The sequence below is a fragment of the Camelus dromedarius genome, chromosome 21, assembly GCF_036321535.1.
Source record: "Camelus dromedarius isolate mCamDro1 chromosome 21, mCamDro1.pat, whole genome shotgun sequence".
Taxonomy (NCBI): domain Eukaryota; kingdom Metazoa; phylum Chordata; class Mammalia; order Artiodactyla; family Camelidae; genus Camelus; species Camelus dromedarius.
The window spans coordinates 6,170,100-6,193,779 of NC_087456.1; the positions used below are offsets into that span (position 1 = coordinate 6,170,100).

Below are 23,680 nucleotides of genomic sequence, written 5' to 3' on the forward strand. Positions count from 1 at the left end.
TCCCATGGGGCATGTGGATGGGCAGCACTGAGATGACACTGTCCATAAGGCTCTATGCAGGGGACCAGCCCTTTGGAATCTGAGGTAGAGATTCAGACAGGGAGTGGAATGAGACCTACAGAGCAGGCAGGCCGAGGCAGGACATGCCAGGCTGCTTCCATACCTCCGATACTCCATGGGAAAGGGGTCTAAGGCTAACTGTGGGGTCTACCTGGGCTGGAGCACCCCTCCCTTGGCTGTGGTAGTAACTGAAGCCAGAGAATCCCAAAGGGATGGTGAAATTCAGGAGCCACTGAAGGCAGCCATCCTCTGCCTCCAAGGAGTCCCTCCTGGCCAGTGGTTGTTTAATTAAAGGACTTTATTTACATCGTTATTGCTCTAAGAATCACAAAGGTGGGAAGACAAGACAAAGGGTCTGCCAGCCCCATCGTCCATCTGTAAAAGGCCCACCCCTCCCAGGATTTCCCACAGACTCTCTGTCCACCTGTTTCGGCATCCTTGGTCTCCCAGGGGACCATCCTCAGTCTCTTTAATCTACACTCCAAATATTGAAGTTGCAGTCCTGCTCTGCACATAAGGACTCAGAGATAAGTCAGTCTGGGGAAAGGAAGCTAGCAGGAGCAAACAAGGGGTTTTCTGAGTGGAGGGAGCACAGGTCACAGGGCAGAAAACGCATGGGGCACACAAACCCCAGCCATGTCACCCTTCGAGGCACCTCTGCCTCCATTTCCTTCCTGTTTTGCTTGGCTGATGCCTAATTTCCCGACAGCAAACTGCTGTTAATAAACGGTGATTAATACTTCCCTGTGCTTGTGGTTTCATATTTCTGTTTATAACCTATTTCATTTCAGTGCCACAACCGCCTCTGAGTTAAACAAATGTACCCACTTCACAGTTTGAGAAACTGAGGCCCAGAGAGGCCAGAGGGAACCTAAGACTAGAGTCAGAGCTTGAAATAGAGCCTCATTCCTAGGGCTCCACGCCCCTTATTCTTCCCTCCAGCCTTTCCTTCCCTACCTAGAAGGGAGAAGGCACAGCCCCCTCTCCCTCTTACGGGAACGTCAGGGAGGATGCGACTCCCTCACACTAGTTACACCTTGTAAGGGAGACAAGATCAAAACAAATTATTATTAAAACTAATGTTTAAATGGTCCTTCGTGATTTACAAAGAGCCTTTAGGGACACTTCTCATCAGAGAGGTAGAAATTAAACTTGTCCTCAGTGAAGAGTTAGGGAAGTGGAGACTCAAGAGGTAAGAACGGCTTGTTTGGTTAGGGTTATGACAGAGGCTGGTTTAATCCAGGTCTGGGCTCTTAGACTGAATCTGGGCATTCAGGAGGCGGAGAGGGTCTGCAGTGGGCACTGCAGCCGGGGTGGGGGCGGGGGAGGGCTTACTGCTGGTCCCAGATGATGAGATGGAAGAGGTATTTGGAGAAGTGAGCCCTTCGGGTCTGCAGGGGGCTGCACAGCTCCTTGCCGCCATGGCTGAGGGAGCAGGAGAGGTAGAAATCTTCATAGCTGTGAAAGAAAGGGCGCAGGTCAGGACGCTTGGCTCCCAAACCCCATCCCAGTCACCCAAGCTATGCCAAACTCCACTTCCCCTGGCAAAACTCCCCTGGACTGGTGGGACCAGAACGTGGGGTCAAGGAACAGGACACCAAACTGGATCTGCAAGTGTGCTCTGGGAAAAGCAACTCAGTGTGGATCCCTCTGCCCAGTTTCAGGTTCCATGCTGAGCCCGTGGTTTTTTTCCCTTTTTGATTGGGGACCAGCTATGCAGCCTCCGCACAGCCAGCCCCAGCCCACCGGGTGACCGTGTGCACGTGTGCGCGCATGCGCAGGTGAGAAGGGTGGGGGATGAAAAAACGACATATGCTGACATGAATGCCAACACATGGGGGTCCCTGTGGCTCGTGACAGGTGCCTGACAGAAGAGGTCAGAGAAGGCCCTGGTTTCCCAGGCTGCCTCCTTTGTTCTCCGCCAATCGCCCAGAGGAATACATTAAGTGAGGAACAAAGAGAGAAGGGGGAGGGAGGGGGAGGGAGTCTGGGAGGGGTGGAGGCGCGTGCAGCCAAAGGCCTATTCCCCCAGGCCTGGGATGCTGGGGGACCGTGAAGAGATTCTGAGGATTACTAAGTGAACTCCTCCTCCACCCACCCCTGCAGGCCTAGGGAACTGCAGACAAAGGGTCATCTCCCACCTCCCCACCTCCTCCCATTGTGCATCTGCAGGGGAGTGCAGTCACTGGCCGTGGGGCATGCACTCGGATCTGGGAAGCAGCCATCTGTCGCAGCCCATCAGCTGGCCTTGGATGGGAGGGGGCAGGGATGCCTACACAGCCTGCACGCAGAGGGAATGGCAAGATCTGACCACTGCTGGCTTTCTGTGCTCTGGGATGTCCCAGCCCACCTGTGTCTTCCTCTCAGTGGGCTCACCCCCTCAGCCACAGTACACCACAATGCCACAGATCCTAAATTTAAGACCGTGGGGTCACACGCAGACAGAAGCAGCCACCCGATGTCAAACCCGGCTTTCAGCCCAGGGCTCACCTGGTAGCCCATGTGATGGGGATGCGGTGGGTGGCATAGACTGTAAAGGCCAGAGGCCCAGAGAAATGGCAAGCCTCTTGGACCAGATCATGCTTGCGGCTCCCAGGCACTGATGTCTGGAAGTCTGCATTGAACGTGTTGCAGTACAGTTCCACCAGGTCCAAGATGGCAGCTGTCAGGGCTTCCACGACCTTCTCTGCAGAAGGAAGGCGACAGAAGGAAAAGTCGTGAGGCTTCAACAAGCCTCATCTTGTTGCCATGGCACTGGCTAGGATGGGGGTACCCTAGGACAGTAGACCCCAAATGCCCATCACCTATCTGTGATGGAATGAGGAAAAAGCAGGAGCTTGTCGTGAGCTTCTCATGAAATGATAGATATTTAATTTTAAACACTGTCCTTTTTACATATTGCTACTTTAGTGATAAATTTCCTTTCTTTTAGGAAATAGTGGGAATAATAATTATCAGTTTCTTTAAAAATGTCATTGCTTGGCAAAATAAAAGCTGACAATTCTGTGTTGGTCCCCAAAATAATACTTTTTGGTCCACGAAAGCCAAAAGACTGGGAATCACTGACCAAGAATCCCAGAGTCCGGGGCCTTTTATAGGGCAGTATTCTGCTTGAAAGACTTGTGGGAGAATCCTTGTGAAAAAGTCTTCATCACCCTCTCCCCAGCCCTATTCTGAGCTGGAAACATAGGGGTTACGAGCTGCCTGGAGAGTAGCCACAACCGACCCAAGTGAGAGTTTCCCATCTGGATCCCAGGGCTGACTCTCCCCACCACGCCCACCCGCACTTACACCACCTCATCACCATCTCCCAGGGACAGCACAGGAATAACTAGTAAAAATAATGAGAAAACATTTTGTGGAAAGAAATGTGCTCTCCAGCTGTGTCCACGCCTCATATAGGAAAACACACACACACACACACACACAGAAGCAGATCCTGGACCCATAAATCAAGGGGGCCTGGACAGACCAGTTTTCAGCTGCCACTCCTGGATGAAGACAGCAGTTCCCTTACCTCGGTTTTCCCTCACAGCCAAGACGGTGAGATCCTATTGGGGAAAATGGAGAGGGAAGGGAGCTTCAGCACCACGGCCTTTTCTGTCACAGCTGGAGGAAGGGCTTTTCACAGCTGTGCTCATCTGGACCAGACTGGACCGGAATTTGAGGAGCAGGGGTTCCCCAGGGAGGATGAAGTAACAGTTTGTACCAGATCCGTGTGATGGACAGTGAGCCAGACCAAGGATACAATCATCGTGTCCACCCACATGAGACACTCCAGCCCTCAGGCCGCTCCACGGCAGACCACAGCGCCTATCGGGCTGGCCGTCCCTGTCTGCACCGCACACAGCCCCCACTGGGGAGTCCCCGAGTCCCTGGCTTGGGGGGGTGGGGGGCGGGGATTTGAGTCTTGCACCCTGATGGGTATGCAAACTACGAGGCCGTGCCTCGGTGATTGTGAATAAAGCCTTTGCTGGCCTGGGCTTCCAGCAGTCAGTCCCAGAGGGCAGACCTTGGCCCACCCCCATCCTTAGGAAGAAGTGATACACTTGGTATCCATTTCCCAAGAACTCCTGTGGCTAAAGGTTCAAACATAAAAGATGGGGGTGGACAGAAGAGCCTTTTAGTAGGTGGACACCTAGTCACCCAGGGACCGGTGAACATTCCTCTCTCCTTCCCCAAGCTAGCGCTCTGGGCCCCGCTACCTTCTGGATTTTAGGCTGCATTCGGGAAGAGCAGGGGGGCAGCTGGTTGAGAGCGCTGGTGATCTCGGGGGTTTCCACAGCAGCCAGAGCGTTGCAGATGGCCTTGACGGACTGGACCACCCTGTCAGCCTTCAGCGGGAAGTCCGCCTGCGGGAAGCAGCACGAGGGGCCGGCAGGCCAGCGCACTCAGCCTCCAGTACCCACACCCACAGTGTCGAAGGAATGGATTGGGAGGAGTGGGGGCTCATGACCCTCAGGAGTAACTAGTGGTACCCATGCTTTATTTTCAAACATCCAGCTTGGGTGAACAGTCACTCCCACTGGATGAAAGGAGCCATGCCTGGGTTCCCCAATGTTTTCAGCCATCTTCCCTGAACCTCCTCTTATTCCCAGCCTCCCACTGTCCGCTACAGTGTATTTATACCATCTGTACAAACACATGCAGGGGCTCCCCCAGAGACACCCAATTTTAATAAATCAATCCATAGGGAATAGCAAGGGGGCCAAAGAGACCATACTGAGGCCCCGCAGCCGTCTTTCTCATGCTACCATCTAGAATTTCCAGTCACAGATCTCATCTCAGCACCAGGGCCATGCCATACCCTCCGCACTTTGGCTCCTGCCCTGATTACCTAGGTAAATGCAAATCACAGACTAGCTAAACTCCAAGTTCCTTCCCAAAGCCTTCCTGGCCAGCCCCCGCCCCCACTCCCGCTGCCCATCACTCTCCGGGAGCCCTTGATTAACTCATTACCAACCTGCTCTGTCTACTAACAGCTGATGTATGCACAGCAGCCACTAACGTAGGGCCAGACTAGTGCACAAAAGGTACTCAGAGAACGCCCCTCTCATTGCAGTGGATGTTCAAGCAGAGGCTGCTAAGGAAGGGATTCTGGCAGTCAGTGGAGGGTTGCACTAGATACAAAGCTGAATTCCCCTAAAAGGACGACTACCATTTAACTGGGATCAATGAGACAGCCTGTTTGAAGATCACTGATTTTCTTCAGCTTCACAACATGAGGGGCAAATGTTTATTCTCATGGTTTTGAGGCTTAAAACTCCATGTGAATCCAAGTGAGGGGAGTCCTGGCCCTTCCCTACCCCTGGGACCCTCTACCTCCTGGTTTTCCACCTGCGACACCAGTACGTCAGAGCCTCTCAGAGCAGACGTTCCCGGGTCTTGCTCACGGGAGGCGCACTCCCGTGCGTGTTCAAGTACAGAAGCTGGGGTGACAACTCTGTGTCCCTGAGCTTTGGAAATGCCCTGGTCTGGAAACAGGATCAGGGCACGGTTCCTGACCTACTTCTACAGAGGAGAACCCCCTACACACACTTGCCAGCTGCCCAACAGCTGGCAGCCTTGGTTTGCCCATGTGTGAGGTGGATGAAAAGAGTGTTCTGCTAATAGATTTTCAGTGTCTGCTCCAGACCCCTTCAGTGTTAGGTGACCCCCAAGAGCACGAGGGGAGGGGCGGGGGGTTGGGGAGCTGGGCCAGCCCCAGGATTTGTACTCACATCAGCCAACAGGAAGGCATCCACCTCATTGTGGTAAGTGTCGAACAGAAGACTCAGGGCCTGCCTGGGAAGTTGGGGACAGGAAAAAGTCATGGGAGAGGTCAGGACAGACCCAGTGTACCAGAAGAGCCATTCTCTCCCTCCCTCTCCACAGTTCAGCAGTCAGACGCTGGTTTAAAGGGGTTCCCACCCCTTCCATACGTCCCGTGAAGACTGCTGGCCAGCAAGTCTTTTCTATTTGGCCACCTTTTACCTGGAGAATGTGGCAAAGCACTAGAGGGAGGAGATGCAACATACCCTGGGGTGGGAATCCTTTCCTCTAAGACTCTTGGGCCCCATTCCCAACACCCGCAAGAACCCCTGGCCCTGGCAGAAAGGCAAGCATGTCTTCCGGGGTTCCCGCGAGGTTCCTGCTCGGGCCACATCCAAGATGGTACCCACTCTCACCTGCTGATGGTCTGTTTGACTGGCCTCTCCTGCAGATGGACGAGGTAGTTCAAGGTGGAGGGGCTCTGATCATCATTCACCTGTATAAGCACAGTATTCAGAGAGGGGTGGTGCCTTTATCTCAGCCCAGCGCTCCCACCCCACGCCCACCCAGTGTGTTCCATATCGCCCTCTGCTCACTACCTCTCCATCCCTGTGCAGTCACCTACCCCTGCCCCCCGCCACCCCCGCCACACACACACACACACAAACCGTTCGGGCCAGGTCACTGCGGACAGTTTTCTGCTCCATCAGCTGTAGCCGAATGTCGATGTCAAACTTCCGACAGTACTGAATATACTCGTGGCTGCCCAGGGCATGCTTGCTGGTGGGACAGGGGGACAAGGCCATTAGCATCCTGGGGACTCAGTGGAACATGCAAGGGAAACGCATACTTTGGCCTTAGGGAGGGGGAAGCAGGGGGAAGAGGGAGGTGAAGGGGTGGTACCTGTGATGCACCCCCACCTTGGCTCCTGGGAAATATCGCGGCAGGGCTCGGGGAGAGAAACAGAGGTCCATCTAAAGAAAAGCCACCTAATGCGTTTAACCCTCGGTCTGTACAAACGTTGACTTTCCTAGGTACTTACTACCTAGACCGTTCATCACTCCAGGGTGGGAACTTCTGGAGGGAGTCGGGAACAGAGAGACTTCTCAGGGGCAGTTTAAACCCCATTCTCTTGGCTTTGGTACACAGCACACGTTGGAGCCAGGCTGTGCTCAGACTTGGGTGTGGAGCTCAGTGGGTGACACCCTCCCAACACTGTGGTCCTAAGTCTCACACCTCCACCATTACCGTTAACCAATGTGGGTACGGGGGCCAGCCAGGCCAACCCATCAAGCTACCAGGTCTGTCACCCTCAAGCCCATCAAAGCTCTGCTTCTCACCTCCCTCTGTGGGTCCTGCCTGACTGTGAATAACAGTATAAATCTCTACGGATCGCCTGCATGCCAGTTCCACTGCTCAAGGGACATGTGAGACGCCCCCTCCCCCCAACCCACCCCAAGTTTCAGAGAAGGGGGCCTAGGGAGTCCCCCAGTGATCCAGCCCCCTCCTCCCTCCCAGTCACACCTCAGTCAGAAAGGAAACCCGGGAGAAGGGCAGAGTGAGTCCCACCTGCAGGCCAGCACTGCAGGCCGGGGCCAAGTCCCAGCAGCTGGGTAACAGAAGCCGGAAAGGGACTTCCTTCCTCAGCAGAGCTGGGAATCTAGGCCAGAAATGGAGGGGAGAAGAGAGGAGCAAAGGAGAAGGCTATGTGCAGAAGCTGACAGAGGTGCCCGGGCCTGAGGCCAGTCTGGGTCCAGCTAGGGCTTAAGTGGGTTTTCCATACCCGGATGGGCCAAGCCTCTGATCTAGGCCCCAACCTGCTAAGACTGAACTGCAGCCAAAACCTGGGGGTGCGAGAGGCTGGGCCGTGGGGCGGGTCTAGGGGGAGTGCCCTGAGAGGAAGGAAGAGTGTGGCGGGGTGGGGGAGGTAGCAGGAAACCCAACCCTCCCCTGGGACTGTCTCAAGGTTCTTATCTGAGAGCAGCCTGCTTCCTGGATCCGCCACTCCCCCTCAGCATCAGCCACGCTCGCTAGGCAAAGGTAGGTAGGAAACACAGGGCCCCCATGGGAGCTGGCAGCTTTCTGGAACCCCCCCCAGAGGGTCCTTTCCACCTCCATCCAAGGCAGCTGTCTTGTGCTCAGGGGTCTGGGCTTTCCCGTTGAGTGGGAGGGGGCTCCTGGACCAAGAGTGATGGCCCCAGGCTCCCTGGGGACTTGCTTGACCTTCTCTGTGGAAGGCCCTCCTCTGTGGGCGTTCCAGTTACAGTGGGAGAGGCATGGCCCCAGGACCAACGGCCTGCTCCACCTCACCCAGAGCATCCCACCCAGGTCTTGGCGGGAAGTCAGAACCTGAACCTGACAGCTTCTCTATCACCTTCGGACTCGGGCTCAAGGACGAGGGAGCTGAAAGGGAAATGTCAGCATCCATCTGATCCAGATCCCCAGGCATTCCTCTCTGTGGACCAGTCCTTCCCTGCAAGTATGTATTGACTGCTCACTGGGTCATTCTCACATTTACCTGTCACTACATTTTACAGAAGTTGCCCCAACTAAGAAGTGGCAAGCTGGAACCCAGTTGTGTTCATGTGACCCACTATACCCCTTGCTCCCTTACAAGAGTGGCAGGCTGCCTGGGGGACTCTTTGCCAGGACACCCTGAGTCTAGGCTCCCCTTCATTCCTTTATGGGAAAGCGAGTACGCACGGTACAAATTTGTTGCCCCCTTCCTTTCTCTCACTTTTCCAGTTGAGAGCACAGAGGCCAGAAAGGGCCCGCGATTCCCTAAGGTTAAAGAAACCAGCCAAGAACTGCTCCAGCCTTAGGTCAACCATCCATGCAATCAGACTGGCATGTAAGAAGAAGAGAAAGTGATGGCACTTAATCAGGGAGACACAAGCCCCTCCTTTCCCCATTCGCAAGGTCTGCCTCCTCCAAGTGGGCCAGGTTGTCGGCAGTAGGTAACTGGACGCTTGGGGAGGAAAACGGATCTCTATTTTCTTATCTGCTGCCCTCTGGCTGATTCTACAGTCAGTCAGCAGCTGTACCCTAAAGGGTAGAATCCCCCTCCCCTCCCCCCAGCACTCCAGAGCCCCGGGACAGTGGAAAGGGGACTGCAGCCTACGGCCCACATCACACTTTCCTGGGAGGCCGCTTGCTGCAGAGGGCACTGGATGGAGAGGAGCTGGAGGCGAACCTTTGGTGAGGAGCGTAACCAGCTGCACATGCGGTGGGGGGGGGGGGCTAGACGGCAGGGGGAGGGGAGAGCAACTGTGATTTTTAAACCCTAGGTTCCCCAGGGTGCTTCCTCCCAGTCCTCCTTCAGCCCCTGGCCCCCATACATACATCTCTCCATATGCAGAAGTCTGCAAGCAGATATGACCTAGTCTTTGCCTAATCCCAGCTCCAAGCTCTTTCCACAGCGGACTTGGCTCACGAAGCCAGCCAACCCCTCTGGAAGACAGAGCTCCTGGGGAAAGTGCGACGTGGCTGAGAGTGTGCCCAGAAAGCACGAGCCCTGACTGTGGGGCTGGGAAGGAGCTGCCAGCCCCAAGCCTCGAGCCCAGCACCCTGCTGTGAAGCCCCTCACAATCCTACCACCAGGGAGGCAGGTGCCGCTCCCACCCCGCCTGTCCCCACCAGGCAACTCACTTCTGCAGGAACTCTTCCAGCCCACAGGGCTTCAGCACAAAGTCACCCACATCTACATCCCTCAGTTCATCGTGGGTGTAGCACAAGGTCTGGTAGATGAGCAAGTCTACAGTGGAGGAACCTGTAAGGGGTGAGGTAGGGGGAGCAATGATGGGGGGCACTGGGGCAGACGGGGGTCGTCCTGATCCCTGACCCCTGGCTAGACATTCTCCAGCACCATCACCAGGCCAACACACAGTCTGCATGGAGTTGGGAATCAAAGCCAAAGGACGCTACACAGTCATCCCGGCCGCACCTCAAGGGATGCTCGCCCCGCCTCCCCACTAACTTACAGTTGCAGGTAAAAGTGAGTGGCTCCCGCAGGCTGTCACACAACACGGTCACCTTCAGGTTAACCTCATCCCCTAGGTGCTCCGGGCTCGGGGTGACAGCACTCCAGACATAGCCTGTGAGGGAGTAGTCTTGGATGTCAGAGCCAGATCGAAGGCTGTGCAGGAAGAGAGTGAGAAGGACCCTCGCTGTGCCTCCCGAAGAGAGCAGTCAAGAAGAGGTCTGCCGGGACCCTCCCACCCTGAGGCCTGAGGGCCCTTCTGTCCCCACCCATCCCGGAGGCCCTCCAGGTCTTCAGGCCAGGATGGAGGCACTGGGGAAGCAGCTCTGGGAAACCATGGTCTAGACACATCCGTTGCAAAAATTTTCCTAGGCTGAGTTGAACATTAGGGTTAGTTCTATAATGACACAGCTTTCCATAATAAGTTCCATGGAAAAGTTTTCTGAACCCACTTCCTTTCTCTTTTCACTTCAGATAAAATAACACGCTTATCTCCAACTGGGGTGCATTTGTTCCTAAGGGCAACTGAGCTGGAAAAGATTGGAATCATTTGACTTTTAGATGGAGGTTTCATGAAATTTTGTCCAAAATGTGAAACTTCTTAAGATTCCAACAAGCCTGCAAATACCTGTTGTAGGAAGCATTCCATAGTTTTGAACTGAGGTTTATTCAATCTGGCTCTTCTTCCTCCCAGAAAGTTCTGAATGGGGTTGGGGGGGGTGACTCTCCTCCCCACCGCCCCCAACTCTCCCCAACCCTCCGATTCTTTTAACTCTTACATATCCAGCATGTGGCAAAATGCAGCAACTTCCTCATCTCTCTCCTCTGAGACCTCAAACAGCTCATGGCCATTGGTGACGGCGTGGGGCCGGGAGCCCACCTTTAAGAGAAGAGTAGTTGACTCAGCGCCTCTCCCCTCATGCCAGCCCCTCCCCATAGGCTGCTCCTGATCTAAACTCTTTAACTCTAGGTGTCAAGGCTTTCTAGTGAAAGGCGCACAAGAAAATAGGGGAAATTCAGGATTATCTATCCTCCTAAGAGACCAAGAACCAAGCTGAAAAAGAGGACTTCAAGCCTTGGCTAAGTCTGGAAGCCTGGGTGGGATGGACATGAGTGTGGCCCAACCTCCTTCCCGAGGGGCCAATGTCTAATATGCTCAAGGCTGCCGGTCAGGCAGTGCCCGGCTCGCTGGGCTGCAGGCAAGACTTTCTGGGGTATGTTCCCAGAGGCATGGCAGGGAGCTGAGCAGACAGCTATTTTTTCCCCATCCCACCAGAGGCCAGAGCAAGTGGACTGTCCAAGCAGTCCCCAGGGAAGCTGGGCCCTGAGCAAAGTTTCAACATCCACAGCCGGCCACAGGGACCCAGCACGGAGAGGGGCTGAAAGTCCATAGATGGAGGTGATGACTCAGATACACGTCCCTTCCCGGGCAATGCTATTTGAGGAAGAAAGTGTCAAAGCAGCTTTCCGGGTAGGAAAAGAACCTGATAGAAGGCTTAGCTCCTCCTGGCTCTCGAGTCTTGTGGTCCTGAACAGCTGGAATGTCAGGCAGCCTGCCTGAGCCCCACTCCCTGTCCGAGCACATGTGTGTGGTGGTGGGGATTCTCTCAAAGCAGACCTCAAACTGTCTCCTACCCCACAGCTGCTCTCAGTCACCCTTGAGGAGTTCTAAAGCAGCCCTCGAACAAGGCCTGCAGTGCAGCCCCAGGGAGGAGGAAGTGGAGGGGGAGCTGGTGCCTGACGGGCCTGCTTAGAGCCGCCAGGGGAGGCCACCCCAAGGGAATGAAGCGACATCTCGGATGGAGTGCTGGCCTGCATCCGGTAAAGCGGCCACTTCCGGGGTCTGCACACACACGCACCGCCTCACCTCTCAGCCTGCCCCGGGCTCTCCTGCCATCGTCCCCGCCCCCCCACTGGGGGCAGATGGCAACAGCTGAGCTCCTCATTTGAATATCCAGATTGTTTCCTCTGAGTGACCCCCTCTGATTGGCCTTGCTCCCCTGGGTGAGCACAGAGGGGGTGCAGAGAGGGGAGGGCAGCGTGGGGCCAGTTGGCATGTGAGGCCCTGGCTCTGCCAAGTTCGTGCCTGTGTCCCAGTCAAAACAATAGTACCACTGTCAGCAACTAACCCACAAAAGTGAGAGCGATAGGGAAAGAGACAGAGACAGAGAGACAGACAGAGAGACAGAGAGAGGAGAGGAAGGCAAGGGGCGTGGAGAAGAGAGTGGAGACTGAGGGCCATTTTCATGCTCTTTCAGTGCCACTCACTGGCTCCATAAGAAAACAAAAGCCACTTACGTTCACCCTGCTGGCAGGCTCTGGTGGCATCGCCCGATGCTGGTGGGGGGAGTCTGCCGGGTAGAGGCTGGCAGTGGGGGTACCAGGCTGGCATTTGGAGCCAACCATTTCCAGAGCTGGCTCTGCAGGCCGGGGACAAGGAGGCACCCTCCCGCTGGAAGCCCGGCGACGGCGGGGCGGTGGTACAGGCCGAGGGACTGAGGGGTACCCCCTCCTGGTGGGATGAGCCCCTGCACTGAGCTGGGATGGGGAAGACCAAGGCCGCATTTTCCCCTAAGAACTGGCCAGGGCTTTTTGCTTTGCCCCAGATTCTTCAAGGAGACTCTGGACCAAGCTCCCTCCCAGAACTCTGATAACACACAGGGGATGGGGGAAGGAAGGGGGCAGGGAGCAGGAGTGGGAGGCACAGGGGTGACCACCTACCAGGGTGGCCTGATTCGGTAGGGTGGCGAGCAGGCCCAGCTGTGCGGAACAGGAATCTCCCAGTCCCTATAAATAGCGAGATCAGCCCCACCTCTCCGAGAAGGGCCTTTAAAAGGCCCTGTGCTCTAGAGCTGTGACTTATCCATGGAGCTGCCTCTGCTTTGGGAGACTCTCAGCAGAAGCACAGGAAGAAAGGACCACGTGGTTTTTCCAGAGTTGTGAAGGATCCCAACTGCTGGGACACAAGGTGGGAAAGCCCCAGCGTCCCTCAGACAATGGATAAGGAGGAAACAGGGATGGAATGAGGAGGAGCGCTGTCAGGACAGAAGTCATCCGCTGTGGGGGGTGCCTCTCGACTCCAGGGCCCAAAGGTTAAACACAAAGCAGGCTTCAGGTCCCACCTATGGAGGTGCTGCTGGCTCTTTTTAAACCAGAAAAAGATCAGGCCTGTCCTGGAGCCCACCCCACACTTCTATGTAGAGATTTTGCTATTTTATACTATCTCCTGATAAGAGTAATTAATGTCATATTGCATTTTTTTTTCTAAATATTTTCACTGTGAAAGGAGATGGATGATGGTAATGGTTACACAACTACGTGACTGTATTTAATGCCACTGAACAGAATACTTAAAATCGGTTAAGACAGTAAATTGTATAGTACGTATATTTTATCACAGTAAAAGAAAGAGAAAGAGATGGAGGGAGGGGGTGGGGGAGAGAAACAGACAGCGACAGAGAGAGAGAGAGTCAGAGAAGGGGTGAGGAGAGACCGATAGAAGAAGAGAGACAGAGAGAGCCAGAGAGGAAGAAAGAGAGAGACAGAAGGAGGGAGAAGAGAGACGGAGGAGGACAATCGAGCTTTGGGAGGAGAGGGACCCGGGCTGTGTGCTGTGGACCGTTAGGCGGGGTTGCTGAGGGGTCTGACCCGGGGTCTGGGGACTCAGCGAGCACTAAACAGTTAATGCCATGATTAGGCCCCATCACCAGGCAGCATTTTTGGCAGAGCAGAAAGTCAAAGAGCAGAAGCAACTCACTCCAGAGCACAAAGCCACTGGGCATAGAGTCACCAAGGCACCCAATCGCCTCACCCCAGCTCATCATTACATCGTGGAATGGACACACACTGGGACCTGGGGTTCCAGGATGCCTGCCCCCAGAAGAGCCATCTGGCCAAGATACACAAAACTTGGCTGGAAAAGGAGCCACATCACTACTGGTACCCCTCTGCCTCTCCCGCATCAGGGCCCGGGGGCCCAGGGTCAGAGGCAGAGGGCAGGAAAGGCCCAAAGGGGTGAGTGTGGGGCGGATGTGGATGTGGAACAGCAAGCAGGAGGAGGGGCTGTTCTTTGTTTCTAAGTGACATGGGGAAAGGGGACAGAGAAACACAAGGTCCTCACCGGAGCGGCAGAAATCCGGCGGTTCTTGCCATGTGTTGAGTTTTTTCGGTTGGCATAGCGGGAGGTGTAGGTGCGGGGGGGCACCTGGGGGGGCATGGTCTTGCTCCGGGCCACGGGTTTTCCAGGGGTGTCCTTGCTGAAGTCCAGCGGTGCCCGGCCCTCCTTCCAGCCCCTGGTGGCATCCCGCAACATCTCTGCATCATAGGTTGACTTCAAGTTGAGCCGTGTAATGGCATCATTGATACCGTCGTAGTCCACAGAGCCCAGGAGGCGCCCCGGACCCCCACCTCTTGGCTCCTCCTCCTCTTCTAGGATCTCTTGCCCTAGCAATTTGCCTGGAGGTTGTTCGGCCAAAGAAAAAGTGTTGATGTCATTGGGCTGGGAGATCTTGGAGGGTGAGGGAGACCCCTTTCTGGGAGGCAGGGGAGGAGTGTTCCAGATAGAGACTCGAGGAGGCAGAGGAGGTGGGGACAGTTTCTTGGAAGAATCATCTGTGTCCCCGGGTCCTGAGGACAAAGAGAGTCCCTCATCTGAACCATCAAAAATGTAGAGATAGTCTCCAGCCAGGGTGCCTTTGGGCCAGGGATCTGGGCCAGGCTGCGAGCCCTGGGAGGTAGAGTGGTTGGGCAGCCCTTCCTGTGGGGAGAGTGAGTTGTAATTGAGGGTAGGATCAGAGCCAGAAAGACCGCGCAAGAGCGTGAGGTCCTTCCGCCTTCCCGCTGGCTTGCTGTAGAAGTCTAGGACGGGCTCGTCCCAGCTGATGAGAGAGGGGTCTGTGTTCTGCTTGGCTCTGCTTTCCTCCTTGTCGTGCCGAAGCCGGGACAGAGCGTCATACTCCATCTGCAGGGCCTCGGCCATGGCCAGCTCCTTGCGGCTGATGCCCACCAACTCCAGTGACTTCCAGTGCTCCCCATTGCCCTGAGTCGAAGACATGGTGAGGATGGGGGACACAGGAGACAAGGAAGTCTTCTACTTCCTGGCAATGTCAGGTCTGCAGGGTTGTGGCATGGTGTCTGGGCACCTGCAGGTGAGGGATAAAGATATCAATCATTCAGCCACAAAAAGAGATGTGTGAATAATCTGACTGGGTTATATCATCTGGGTCACTGACTGTTTCTTGAGTGCCTACTAAAGATGGAAAGAAACTGAAAGATGGAGGGAAAAAGACACCAAGACAACTTTATTTATCTATTACATCCATCCACCCTTCCATTCATCTATATATGTTTCTGTCTCTGGTCCCTAACTCCATCCTCACCTTGCTCACAGGTACATTGAGGAAAGAAGGAGTCATTTTGTGTCAGCTAAGAGGAAAAGATGGAGACAGGCTCTTCAGTCAATTTAAAGAGGACACACTGCTGGTAGGGAATGTGAAACAGTACAACCACTTTGGAAAACAGCTTCTCGGAAAGGTAAACATCCACTCCATATGAGTCAGCTATCTCACTCCTGGTTCCTTACCCAAGAAAAATGAAAGTATATATCCACACACAGACTTGCACATGAATGTTCATGGCAGCCTAATTTGAATACCGAAAAAGGGAAACCACCCAAATGTCCATCAGCAGGTGAATGGATTTAAGAAATGTGATATGTCCACACAATTTAATACTCCTCAGCAACAAAAAGGAAAGAATTGCTGATAACATGTAATAACATGGATGAATCGCAAGATAACTAGGCTGAGGAAGAGAAGCCAGACAAAAGAGTATGAGAGTGTAGGATTCCATTTATATAAAATTCTGGAAAATGAAAACTAATCTACAGTGACAGAAAGCAGGTCAGTGGCTATCTGAGAAGGGGTGGAAAGAGGGATGGGTTACAGAGGAGGATAAAGAAACTTGGGGATGATAAAAATGTTCACCATCTTGATTGCGGTTAACAGTTTCACGGGTACATACTTACATCAACACTTAAATCGCATACTTTAAATATGTACAATTTATTGCATGTCAGTTTTACCTCAGTAAAGCTGAAAATGAAAAGCACAATGAGGTCCTATGAAACAGACCTTACAAGTACTCAGAATGCACTAAGGTCCTCCCAAAATAAACCAGTATGATCAATAAAACAAGACTTGCCAACAGGTGAGGCCTGGGGGTCTTGGCCCTCAGAAGCAAGGCAGGACCTCAGGCCAGGTGCATCTGGCCGCAAGCAGCCCCCTTCATTGACTCCAGTGTTGATATCCTTTTCCTTTAGGACCCCTGTCAAAAGGCAGTGAGGGCATGGTTGTAATGACCATGTTAGCCTGGCCCAGTGGTTCTCAACCCTGGCTGCATATTAGAAATGCTGGGGGCTGGGGGTAAGGGGGTGAGGGAGGGTGGAGTGTGTGTTTAGTATGCACGAGGTCCTGAGTTCAATCCCCAGTACCTCCATTAAAAAAAAAAGAAGCATTTGGGGAACTTCTGAAAAGTACTGATGAGATTACTGGTACTCTCAAGAGATTCTGATTTAATTGGTCTGCGGTAGGGCAGTGGTATTTTTAAAAACTCCCTGGAAAATTAGTCTGTAGCAGAAGCTGAGAACCATGGACGTGTGTGTGTGTGTGTGCATGCGCGCGTGCGTGTGATTCAGATTAGGTTGGGGTGGGCAGGACAGTGTGAAGCAGACACTTCTGACCCTTTGCACTGGCTGCCGGTAAGTTCAGGATTTCCTAAAATTATCAACAAGTCTTCATTTTGCTGTACTGCTTTACCCAGCAGGTAACAAACATACGAAGCACATCCTTCCTTATGATGAGAAAATTGAAAACATCAATAGGAAAAAAGTTTAGATCGATTCGTGTGTGGCAAGTTCCATCAGACTCCAAACGAGTTTGGAGAACAGCATCCCCTCCCTTGAGGTGCCCTCCCGGGGCCCTGGTACATCCGTCAGGTTCAGGCTGGCTCAGTGAGTCCCAGGAGGTATTTTCCCAAAACCAGAAGAGCCCAAGCCCAGCTTCAGGGCACACAAAGTGGGTCTCTGCTGACTGCTCTGCCTGTTGAGTTTCTCCACCTTCCAACAGCTCCTTACCGATTACTTTTTATCCACAGATAGTAAGAAGGAATCTTGCTACTTGAACTTTAAAGGAATCAGATGAACAGATGGAGATACTCAGAACTTGGCCACCCACAGATGGGAAACTGGGCCCAGGAAAAGGAGGGCCTAGTGCTTCAGATGGGAGATGCTAGATAAACGTTCAAAGTTAGACTGAGCTTAAGCCTTTTAATCCAGCGAAGGACTGTGGATTTTCAGCCCTGAGCTGGGACAAGCAGAGTAGTAAGACTGGCCTTAGCCAGGCACCACTGTGAAGAGAAAAACTGAGGCCATAGGAAATGATCTTTCTCAACGTCCTGCCTCTCTTCCCCGTTGACAAATCCACCCTTGCATTCAGCCTCCTTTTCTTCCTTTTGGTCTCAGGGGAAGCAGGCTCCCGCCTCGTGCTGAGGGACAACCCTCCTGTGCTCCTGCCCCCATCCATGGGGTCTCCTCCAGGATAACGCTCCACGAATTTCCCTTCCCTTTCCCGTATCTTCACCTCCATCCTTAACTGGGCCTCTCTCTTTAGCACATAAACATGTCCAAGCTTCTTCTAGCCTTAAAAAGAAAAAGAAGAGGAAAAAAAAAAAACCTACACCCTAAGCACCTTCTCTTGACTTCGTCCTCCAACGAATACCCTCCCCGTGCTTCCTCCCCTTCCCAGCCACACTTCACAAGAGCCGAAGACACGCTGTTTCTCGACAGTGTCTTATTTATTCTTCAGCTCACCACAGTCTGGCTTCTGCCCCCAACATTCCGCTAAAACGCTCCAGCAACAACGCCCAGGCGACCCAACTCCACAGACATTTCTATCTGCCCGGACACTGCTGCTGCATTTGGCTCTCAGACCATTCCCTTTCTCCTTACATCCTCTACCCCTGGCTCCCATGGCTTCTGGGACACTACTTTTTCTTGCTCTCCACCTCCATCTTTGTCCCTCTTGTGTCCACCCCTGAAATGCTGGCGCTGGCTCAGGATTCCATTCTCAGCCTCTGTTAACATGACACCCCCAGCTTGGGCAGTCTCATTTCTTCTGGTCTCCCACTCATGCCCCACGCATGTTGATGGTTCCAAATGTCTCTCCGCTCCAGTTTACATGCCCACCCTTCAAACCCCAAATGTCCAGAACTGAACTAGCACCTTCTTATTTCCTTCCCACCACCTCCTCCTCCTTCCTGGCCCCCCACCTCGGTGAGTGGCACCACCCAAGCTAGGAATCCCTACCGTCTTCCTGGATCCCATATCCAATCAAGGCCTGCCCACTCTTCCCCATAATGCTCCCCAAATCTAGTCCTCCCCTCCACCCTAACTGCTGCTGCCCTAATTAAACCCGTATCTTCTCCCACCTGGGCTATCACAATAGCCTTCTAACAGTTCCTTCTCCTACTGATCTTTCCCTCTGTAAAGCTTGCTCCCCAGAGCAGCCAGAGGGCTCTTTGTAAAGGGTAAATCTGATAAGCTCACTCTCTGCTTAAACCCCTTCAAAGGCTCTCTACCTGATTCCTTAACAAGGTCTTTATCATCAGCCCTCATCTTCCTCTCATCTCCAGTACATTCATTCCCATGTACTTTGTACCTCTGCGATCTTGTTCAGTATCTTCCTGCTCCCGGGTCGCCCTTCCCAACTGCCGAGTGCTCTTTGCCTGTGTGCCTCCAACTTCTCAAACTGTGCTGAGACATCAGGTTCTTCGGGAAGGGTTCTCTGAACCCCCAGCTGGGACTAAGGTCCCCATCTTTATGCTCCCAATAGCAATCTTCAAATATCGTCTTAAAATCTTTCATTCAAAATTATTAAGTGTGGACCTGCCACGAAGCTCCTCAAGTTCCCAAATCACCTGTTTTCCACTGAACTTGAACCAGGATACGAGGGCAGAGCTTTCTGATGGTGAGAATTTTCAGGCGTGGAGGTGGGTCGTCTGGATGCAGGTGGTGTCCTTCCCTGGGGATCCTGCAAAGGTAGGACTGGGCTAGGTTTAGCACCTGTAAAGGCAGGTGGGCAGATAGACAAGACCACCAAATGGTGGGGAGGGGTGTAGATCAGTGATTGAGCATATGCTTAATATGCACGAGGTCCTGTGTTCAATCTCTGGTAACTCCATTAAAAAAAAAAAAAAAAAAAAGACCACCACACAAAGTGCCTTCCAGCCCTGGGATTCCTCGGTTCTGACTTACTGATTCCCTCCAGTCAAAATTCGCAGAGAATGCCACAGAATGCCACAGTTATCCCTGGGAGCAAAGAGAAGGAAGGCCCAGCTCCTGAGGCCCTTCCCAGCCTGGAATTCACAGGAGGAAAGCTGAGCCACCCCTCTCTAACCACTGTCCCCCAGCTCCCGGCCAGGGTGCCACCCCACTGCCTGTCAGGCATGCAGAGGAGGCGTGGCCGGCTGACAGATCATGAGCCCGGGCCGTGCTGGCAGCTGCGCCTCCCAGAAGGTTCAGTGTTCTGCTCAATTATGCCGCACGATGCGTGCTGAGGAGGTAGGACAGACAATATCCCCTACAGGACCAGGACCAGAGAGCCACCCCCTAAGGTGGAGTGAAGGTTCAGAGCAGCAGCCAGGCACAGGGCCAATCCAGAGAGGCTAAGAGGAAGGCGGGAGCTACCAGTCCCAACCACCTGCAGCTAACGGGCACTGGCTTCCCCTAAGAACTCAAGCCCTGAATTTCATCTTCCAGAAGGGGTGGGGAGACACAAAGTATTTTAGGAATCAGAGTCTCATGTTTCTTGCCTCCCCCATTCTCTTCCCCAATTCAGTTCCCTCCCTGCCAGTCTCTGCTGGGTTGACAAGTTAGAAACTGCTCTGTTCCCTTAGTCTGCAAGGGCTACTAGGGATTCTGTTTAAAAAAAAAAAAAAAAAAAAAAAAAAGCAAATATCCAGGTCGGTCCCAGGAAAGAGTTCGGTGGTTGAGGGCCTGGGTCTTGGCTATTCCATACCCCACGCAGGAAGAGAAGGCTGGGGCCAGGACCGCGGCGTCGTACAACTCCATGGAGCACCCACACACTTCACTCCGTGAATGACATCCTCTAGCACAACAAAGAGAACCACATGTATGGCGCCCCCTGGAATTGTGCGCCTTGGTGGCCCTATGTTCTCTTCTAGCATCCACCTCTTAGATGGTAGATGGAAACGGGCTGAAAGGTCACTGCATGCACCACCTGCATGTGCTAATTGTTAATATTTCCCCACATCTGAGCATGCTCTGTCTTTCTCTGCTTAACCATTAAAAAGATGCAAACACATCACCTCTAAATACTTCAGCCTGAATCTCTAAAGAACTAGGACATTCTCCTGTGTAAACACAATGCCTTTAACACACCCACAAAATTTAACGTTGACACAGTAATATTCAAATGTTTGCCATTGTCATCTGGGAAGTTTTTCAAACATATAATTCCTGGCCTCTCTCTTGGAGGGTCCGATTTAGTGGAGTGGGTCCCTGGACTTTGAACGTTTCAAAGCCCCTCAGGCAATTCAGATGTGCAGCCAGGTTTGACACCACAGACTAGAACTGTTGGAACTCCCAGGAAGATGAGAGGGAACTGGGGACAGGGACCCCAAAGAGTACCAGGCAGTCAGCTGGTGAAGGAAGAGGGCGTGCTTCTGGCGAGCAGATCAGTGCCAGGGTCTAAGCGGCACCAGGCACCAAACTCAGTCCACACAGCGGCCAACAGATGACTAGAGGTCAGTGGGGGAGGAAATGGGGTCAGGGCAGAGCCACACAATGGTTTAAAGTCAAAGGAGAGGGCACTCCCTCCAGTGAGCAGGCTCTGTGCAGTCCCAGTGCCAGAAAGGGAGGGGTCCCTGGGACCAGCAATGACACCAGCTGTAGGTGGAGAGGGCTTCCTGTCGTCTTGCTGGAGGGCACCGTATCAGAGCTGCTCTACTTGGGACAGACAGACTAATGGGTCTGGGTCATCTCCCTACATCCTGAGCCCCAGAGCTGGATTCTAGTGGGCAATGAGCACAAGCTATGTGCCAGGTGCCATGCTAGACTCAGAAGTATTCAGAAGACCATGGCACAATTCCAGGGAGTATGGTCTAGCAAAAGTGACAGCCGTGGCCATAAATAATTCAGTCCCCACTTTGGGGCACAAAACGGGAAACCCTGCACGTCTTGGCCCATCTTCACTGCACAGGGAAAATGGAGAGCTATTAAGAAAGGTGGTAAAAAAATATGGAGGGTCTCAAGCCCCCAGCCTTCTAGATTTTACTAAGGGAAGATGACTCAGTTCTAGGACTGCTCTAGGAAGGGACCTTCAGTACCTCCTTCAGGACAGAATGGGTCAAGGGGTTGGAGGCCACAAGGACTTAATCCCTTTGGTTTCCAGAGTCTTCTCTTCAGAGAGGACCCTTCCCCCATGCACGTCCAACATCCACAATTACCCAGACCCCAAATCCCACTGGCCTTGCAGCCAGGGACCCATCCCGCACCCCTCACTGCACCCCCTGCTGCCCTGCTCCACCTCTCCCCCTGCACAGCCCCAGCTCCAGCAGGGACGTCTGCGTGCCCTGGGCCAGGAATCTGACTCCTCCAGTGAAAGCTATAACAAGAAGTCAAGTAGGTCAGCTCCCTGCCTCACACAGATGTGCACCTGATCCCTGCTTCCGTACTGAAAACCTACAGGTCTCACACAGCTCTGAGAGCTTCTCTGATGTCAGGCCCATTGCTAAGTCACACGCGCCAACAGAGCCTTTCTCTTACTTAACCTGCGTCCCCTCTGTGTGGCTCTCACTTAGTTCCACATGTGGGGAGACTCAAAATAACTGCTCGCATTTTCTTCCCAGTCATACAGCCCCTCTCTAGCATCCTCTTGGCCAAATTAAAACTGCCCCATGTGGTTCGGTCTTTGCTACTGGAACTTTCTTTCCATCTCTCTCTTTCCTGGGCCTACCCCGGACTCTCCACCAATTTAAAGCTAAAGTGGACACAAGAGTTAACAGAGAGCTCTTTGGGTCCTAAGAGAGCAGAGAGACAGGTACCAGGAGTCTGTGACACACTTACACCAGTCGAGTTTGCATTTACAGTCTTGAGTCCCCTGTCCTGGCTCAGAAACCTTCCGTGCAGCTGACTCTGTCTGCATGTGTGCACACACGTGCATGCACATGCATGTGCGCGCGCACACACACACACACACAGAATCCCTGGAGATCACACCTCCTAGCACACACCCTGCAGATTTGGGATCTGAGTACAAAGAGAGTCAGAAATGGAAGAGATGAGGCAGCTCATGGCTCTCAAAACTTTCCTTCCTAGAGCTGACCATTTAGATGGGAGGGCCCAGGACCAGGAGCTGGCAATCAGCTGAATGGAACCTTTGGCAAGAAGGAAAGAAAGGTCTTGGCAGTGTGTGGATTTCTAACCCAGGAATCATCCCAGAAGCCAGAGCAGCCACATCTCCCTTGTCTGGTCCATACTTCCTGCTCTCTCCTCCCCTGCCCCCAGCCACCGCAGCCCCAAGGGCCAGCCCTTCTGGTTGAGATCAGCCAGGTTCCCTCCAAGGACCGCGGTGGCTAAGAATGACTTTTTCAGCTTCCTTGGCCTCCAGAGAAAGGCAGCGGGATGGGGTGGCGGAGGATGAGAGGCGTTCCCAGGATGGCCTTCGCTTAGTAATCTTGGCCTCCAGTTGACAGGACTCCTGAGGAAACTTCTTCACAGATAAATTTCACACCAGCCCACCCACGTGAGAAAAACCACCCAACGTTTCCAAGCAGTAACATCCAGGAAACCTCAGCCTCTCTGAAGGTACCGTAGACCCCAAGAAGTATAGAGGCAGCCCCTCTGGGAGGAGGAAGTGAGTGGAGTCGGCGATGGGGACACAGCAGCCCTCTCTAGCCCTCGCTTTCCACATCTGTTCTGCTCTGTTCTCATTGTTGCTTCACGGTGCCATTTGCTTCCTGTAAACCAAGGGCTCCTGCAGCACCCAGACTGTTGCCTCTGTCACCCCCGGCTGAACCTCCAGCCCAGCTTCCCCAGCTCATGCCCCTGGGAATCCGGTTCTCCAGGATTCCTGTGTGGGCTGGGAAAACTCCCTGGAGGAGGCCAGCCCATTAAGCAGAGCCCAGAAAGCAGGTCACAGCTGTTCCCATCCAGCCGAGGCACCAAAGAGGCACCAAAGCGAGGACACAACATGCCAACAAGGCTCTGCTCTGCCTGGAGGGCTCACAGGGGGAGGAGGTGAGAGGCAGTGCGGCCCCGCCTCACGGCTCTGGTCCAGACTCCTCGTCTGAACACGCTGGGCGGGGCTCACCCATCAGAGTCTGCAAGGAGTAGGAGGCAGCATTGAGGAGTGGAGGGTGCAGCTCAGTGGCAGAATGCCTGCTGAGCCTGCACAGGGACCTGGGTTCAATCCCTGGTCTCTCCATTAAAATAAATAATAAATAAACCTAATTACCTCTCCCCCCAAAAAAGGAGGCAGTGTTGAGGAACACTTCGAAGTATGGCCCAACCCCAAGGCAAGTGGACGGGGATCTCAGGGTAACTACAGAGGCATCAAACTAACCAGTCTACTGAATAATGCCAGTGAGACTGTATCCCAAAAGAATGACATCTTTGCTGGGGATCAACACCCTGACTTTTACGTAGTATCTCCAATTCACTCAATTATAACAATTCTTTGGTTGTTTTCTGGTAGTCCTTTTCGTAGACATCTGAAAGGTTATCTCTCTTCTCCATGACAGGGTCCCCCTGTCTGTTAAAGATAAGTGGGGCGAGGCCCACAAAGGGTCAGCGACTTCGCCTGGGTCTCACAG

The 23,680-nt window shown here is 53.4% G+C and overlaps 1 protein-coding gene and 1 long non-coding RNA gene across 6 annotated transcripts in view; one reads left to right on the forward strand and one right to left on the reverse strand.

Moving 5' to 3' along the window:
* PIK3C2B (phosphatidylinositol-4-phosphate 3-kinase catalytic subunit type 2 beta) overlaps positions 1-23,680 on the reverse strand; it is a 61,225-nt gene that overhangs the window by 25,701 nt on the left and 11,844 nt on the right. Inside the window, exons 2-13 of one of the 5 annotated variants that reach the window (XM_031438771.2) lie at positions 18,764-18,876; positions 13,911-14,931; positions 10,570-10,670; positions 9,792-9,946; positions 9,460-9,580; positions 6,480-6,591; positions 6,228-6,307; positions 5,781-5,844; positions 4,266-4,412; positions 3,578-3,611; positions 2,551-2,746; positions 1,396-1,518 (exon numbers count right to left, since the gene is read on the reverse strand). In XM_031438771.2, coding sequence (XP_031294631.1) covers positions 1,396-1,518; positions 2,551-2,746; positions 3,578-3,611; positions 4,266-4,412; positions 5,781-5,844; positions 6,228-6,307; positions 6,480-6,591; positions 9,460-9,580; positions 9,792-9,946; positions 10,570-10,670; positions 13,911-14,843 — 2,066 coding nt within the window. In that variant the 5' untranslated portion in view covers positions 14,844-14,931; positions 18,764-18,876. Of the gene's footprint in view, positions 1-1,395; positions 1,519-2,550; positions 2,747-3,577; positions 3,612-4,265; positions 4,413-5,780; positions 5,845-6,227; positions 6,308-6,479; positions 6,592-9,459; positions 9,581-9,791; positions 9,947-10,569; positions 10,671-13,910; positions 14,932-18,504; positions 18,680-18,763; positions 18,909-23,680 lie in introns of those variants that run through there. The other 4 variants (XM_031438770.2, XM_031438768.2, XM_064477099.1 and 1 more) reach the window with 4 other exon arrangements.
* LOC135318778 (uncharacterized) lies at positions 8,155-16,756 on the forward strand. The gene is made up of 3 exons (XR_010377101.1): positions 8,155-8,290; positions 15,180-15,322; positions 16,610-16,756. It is a non-coding gene; the product is annotated as an uncharacterized LOC135318778 (long non-coding RNA).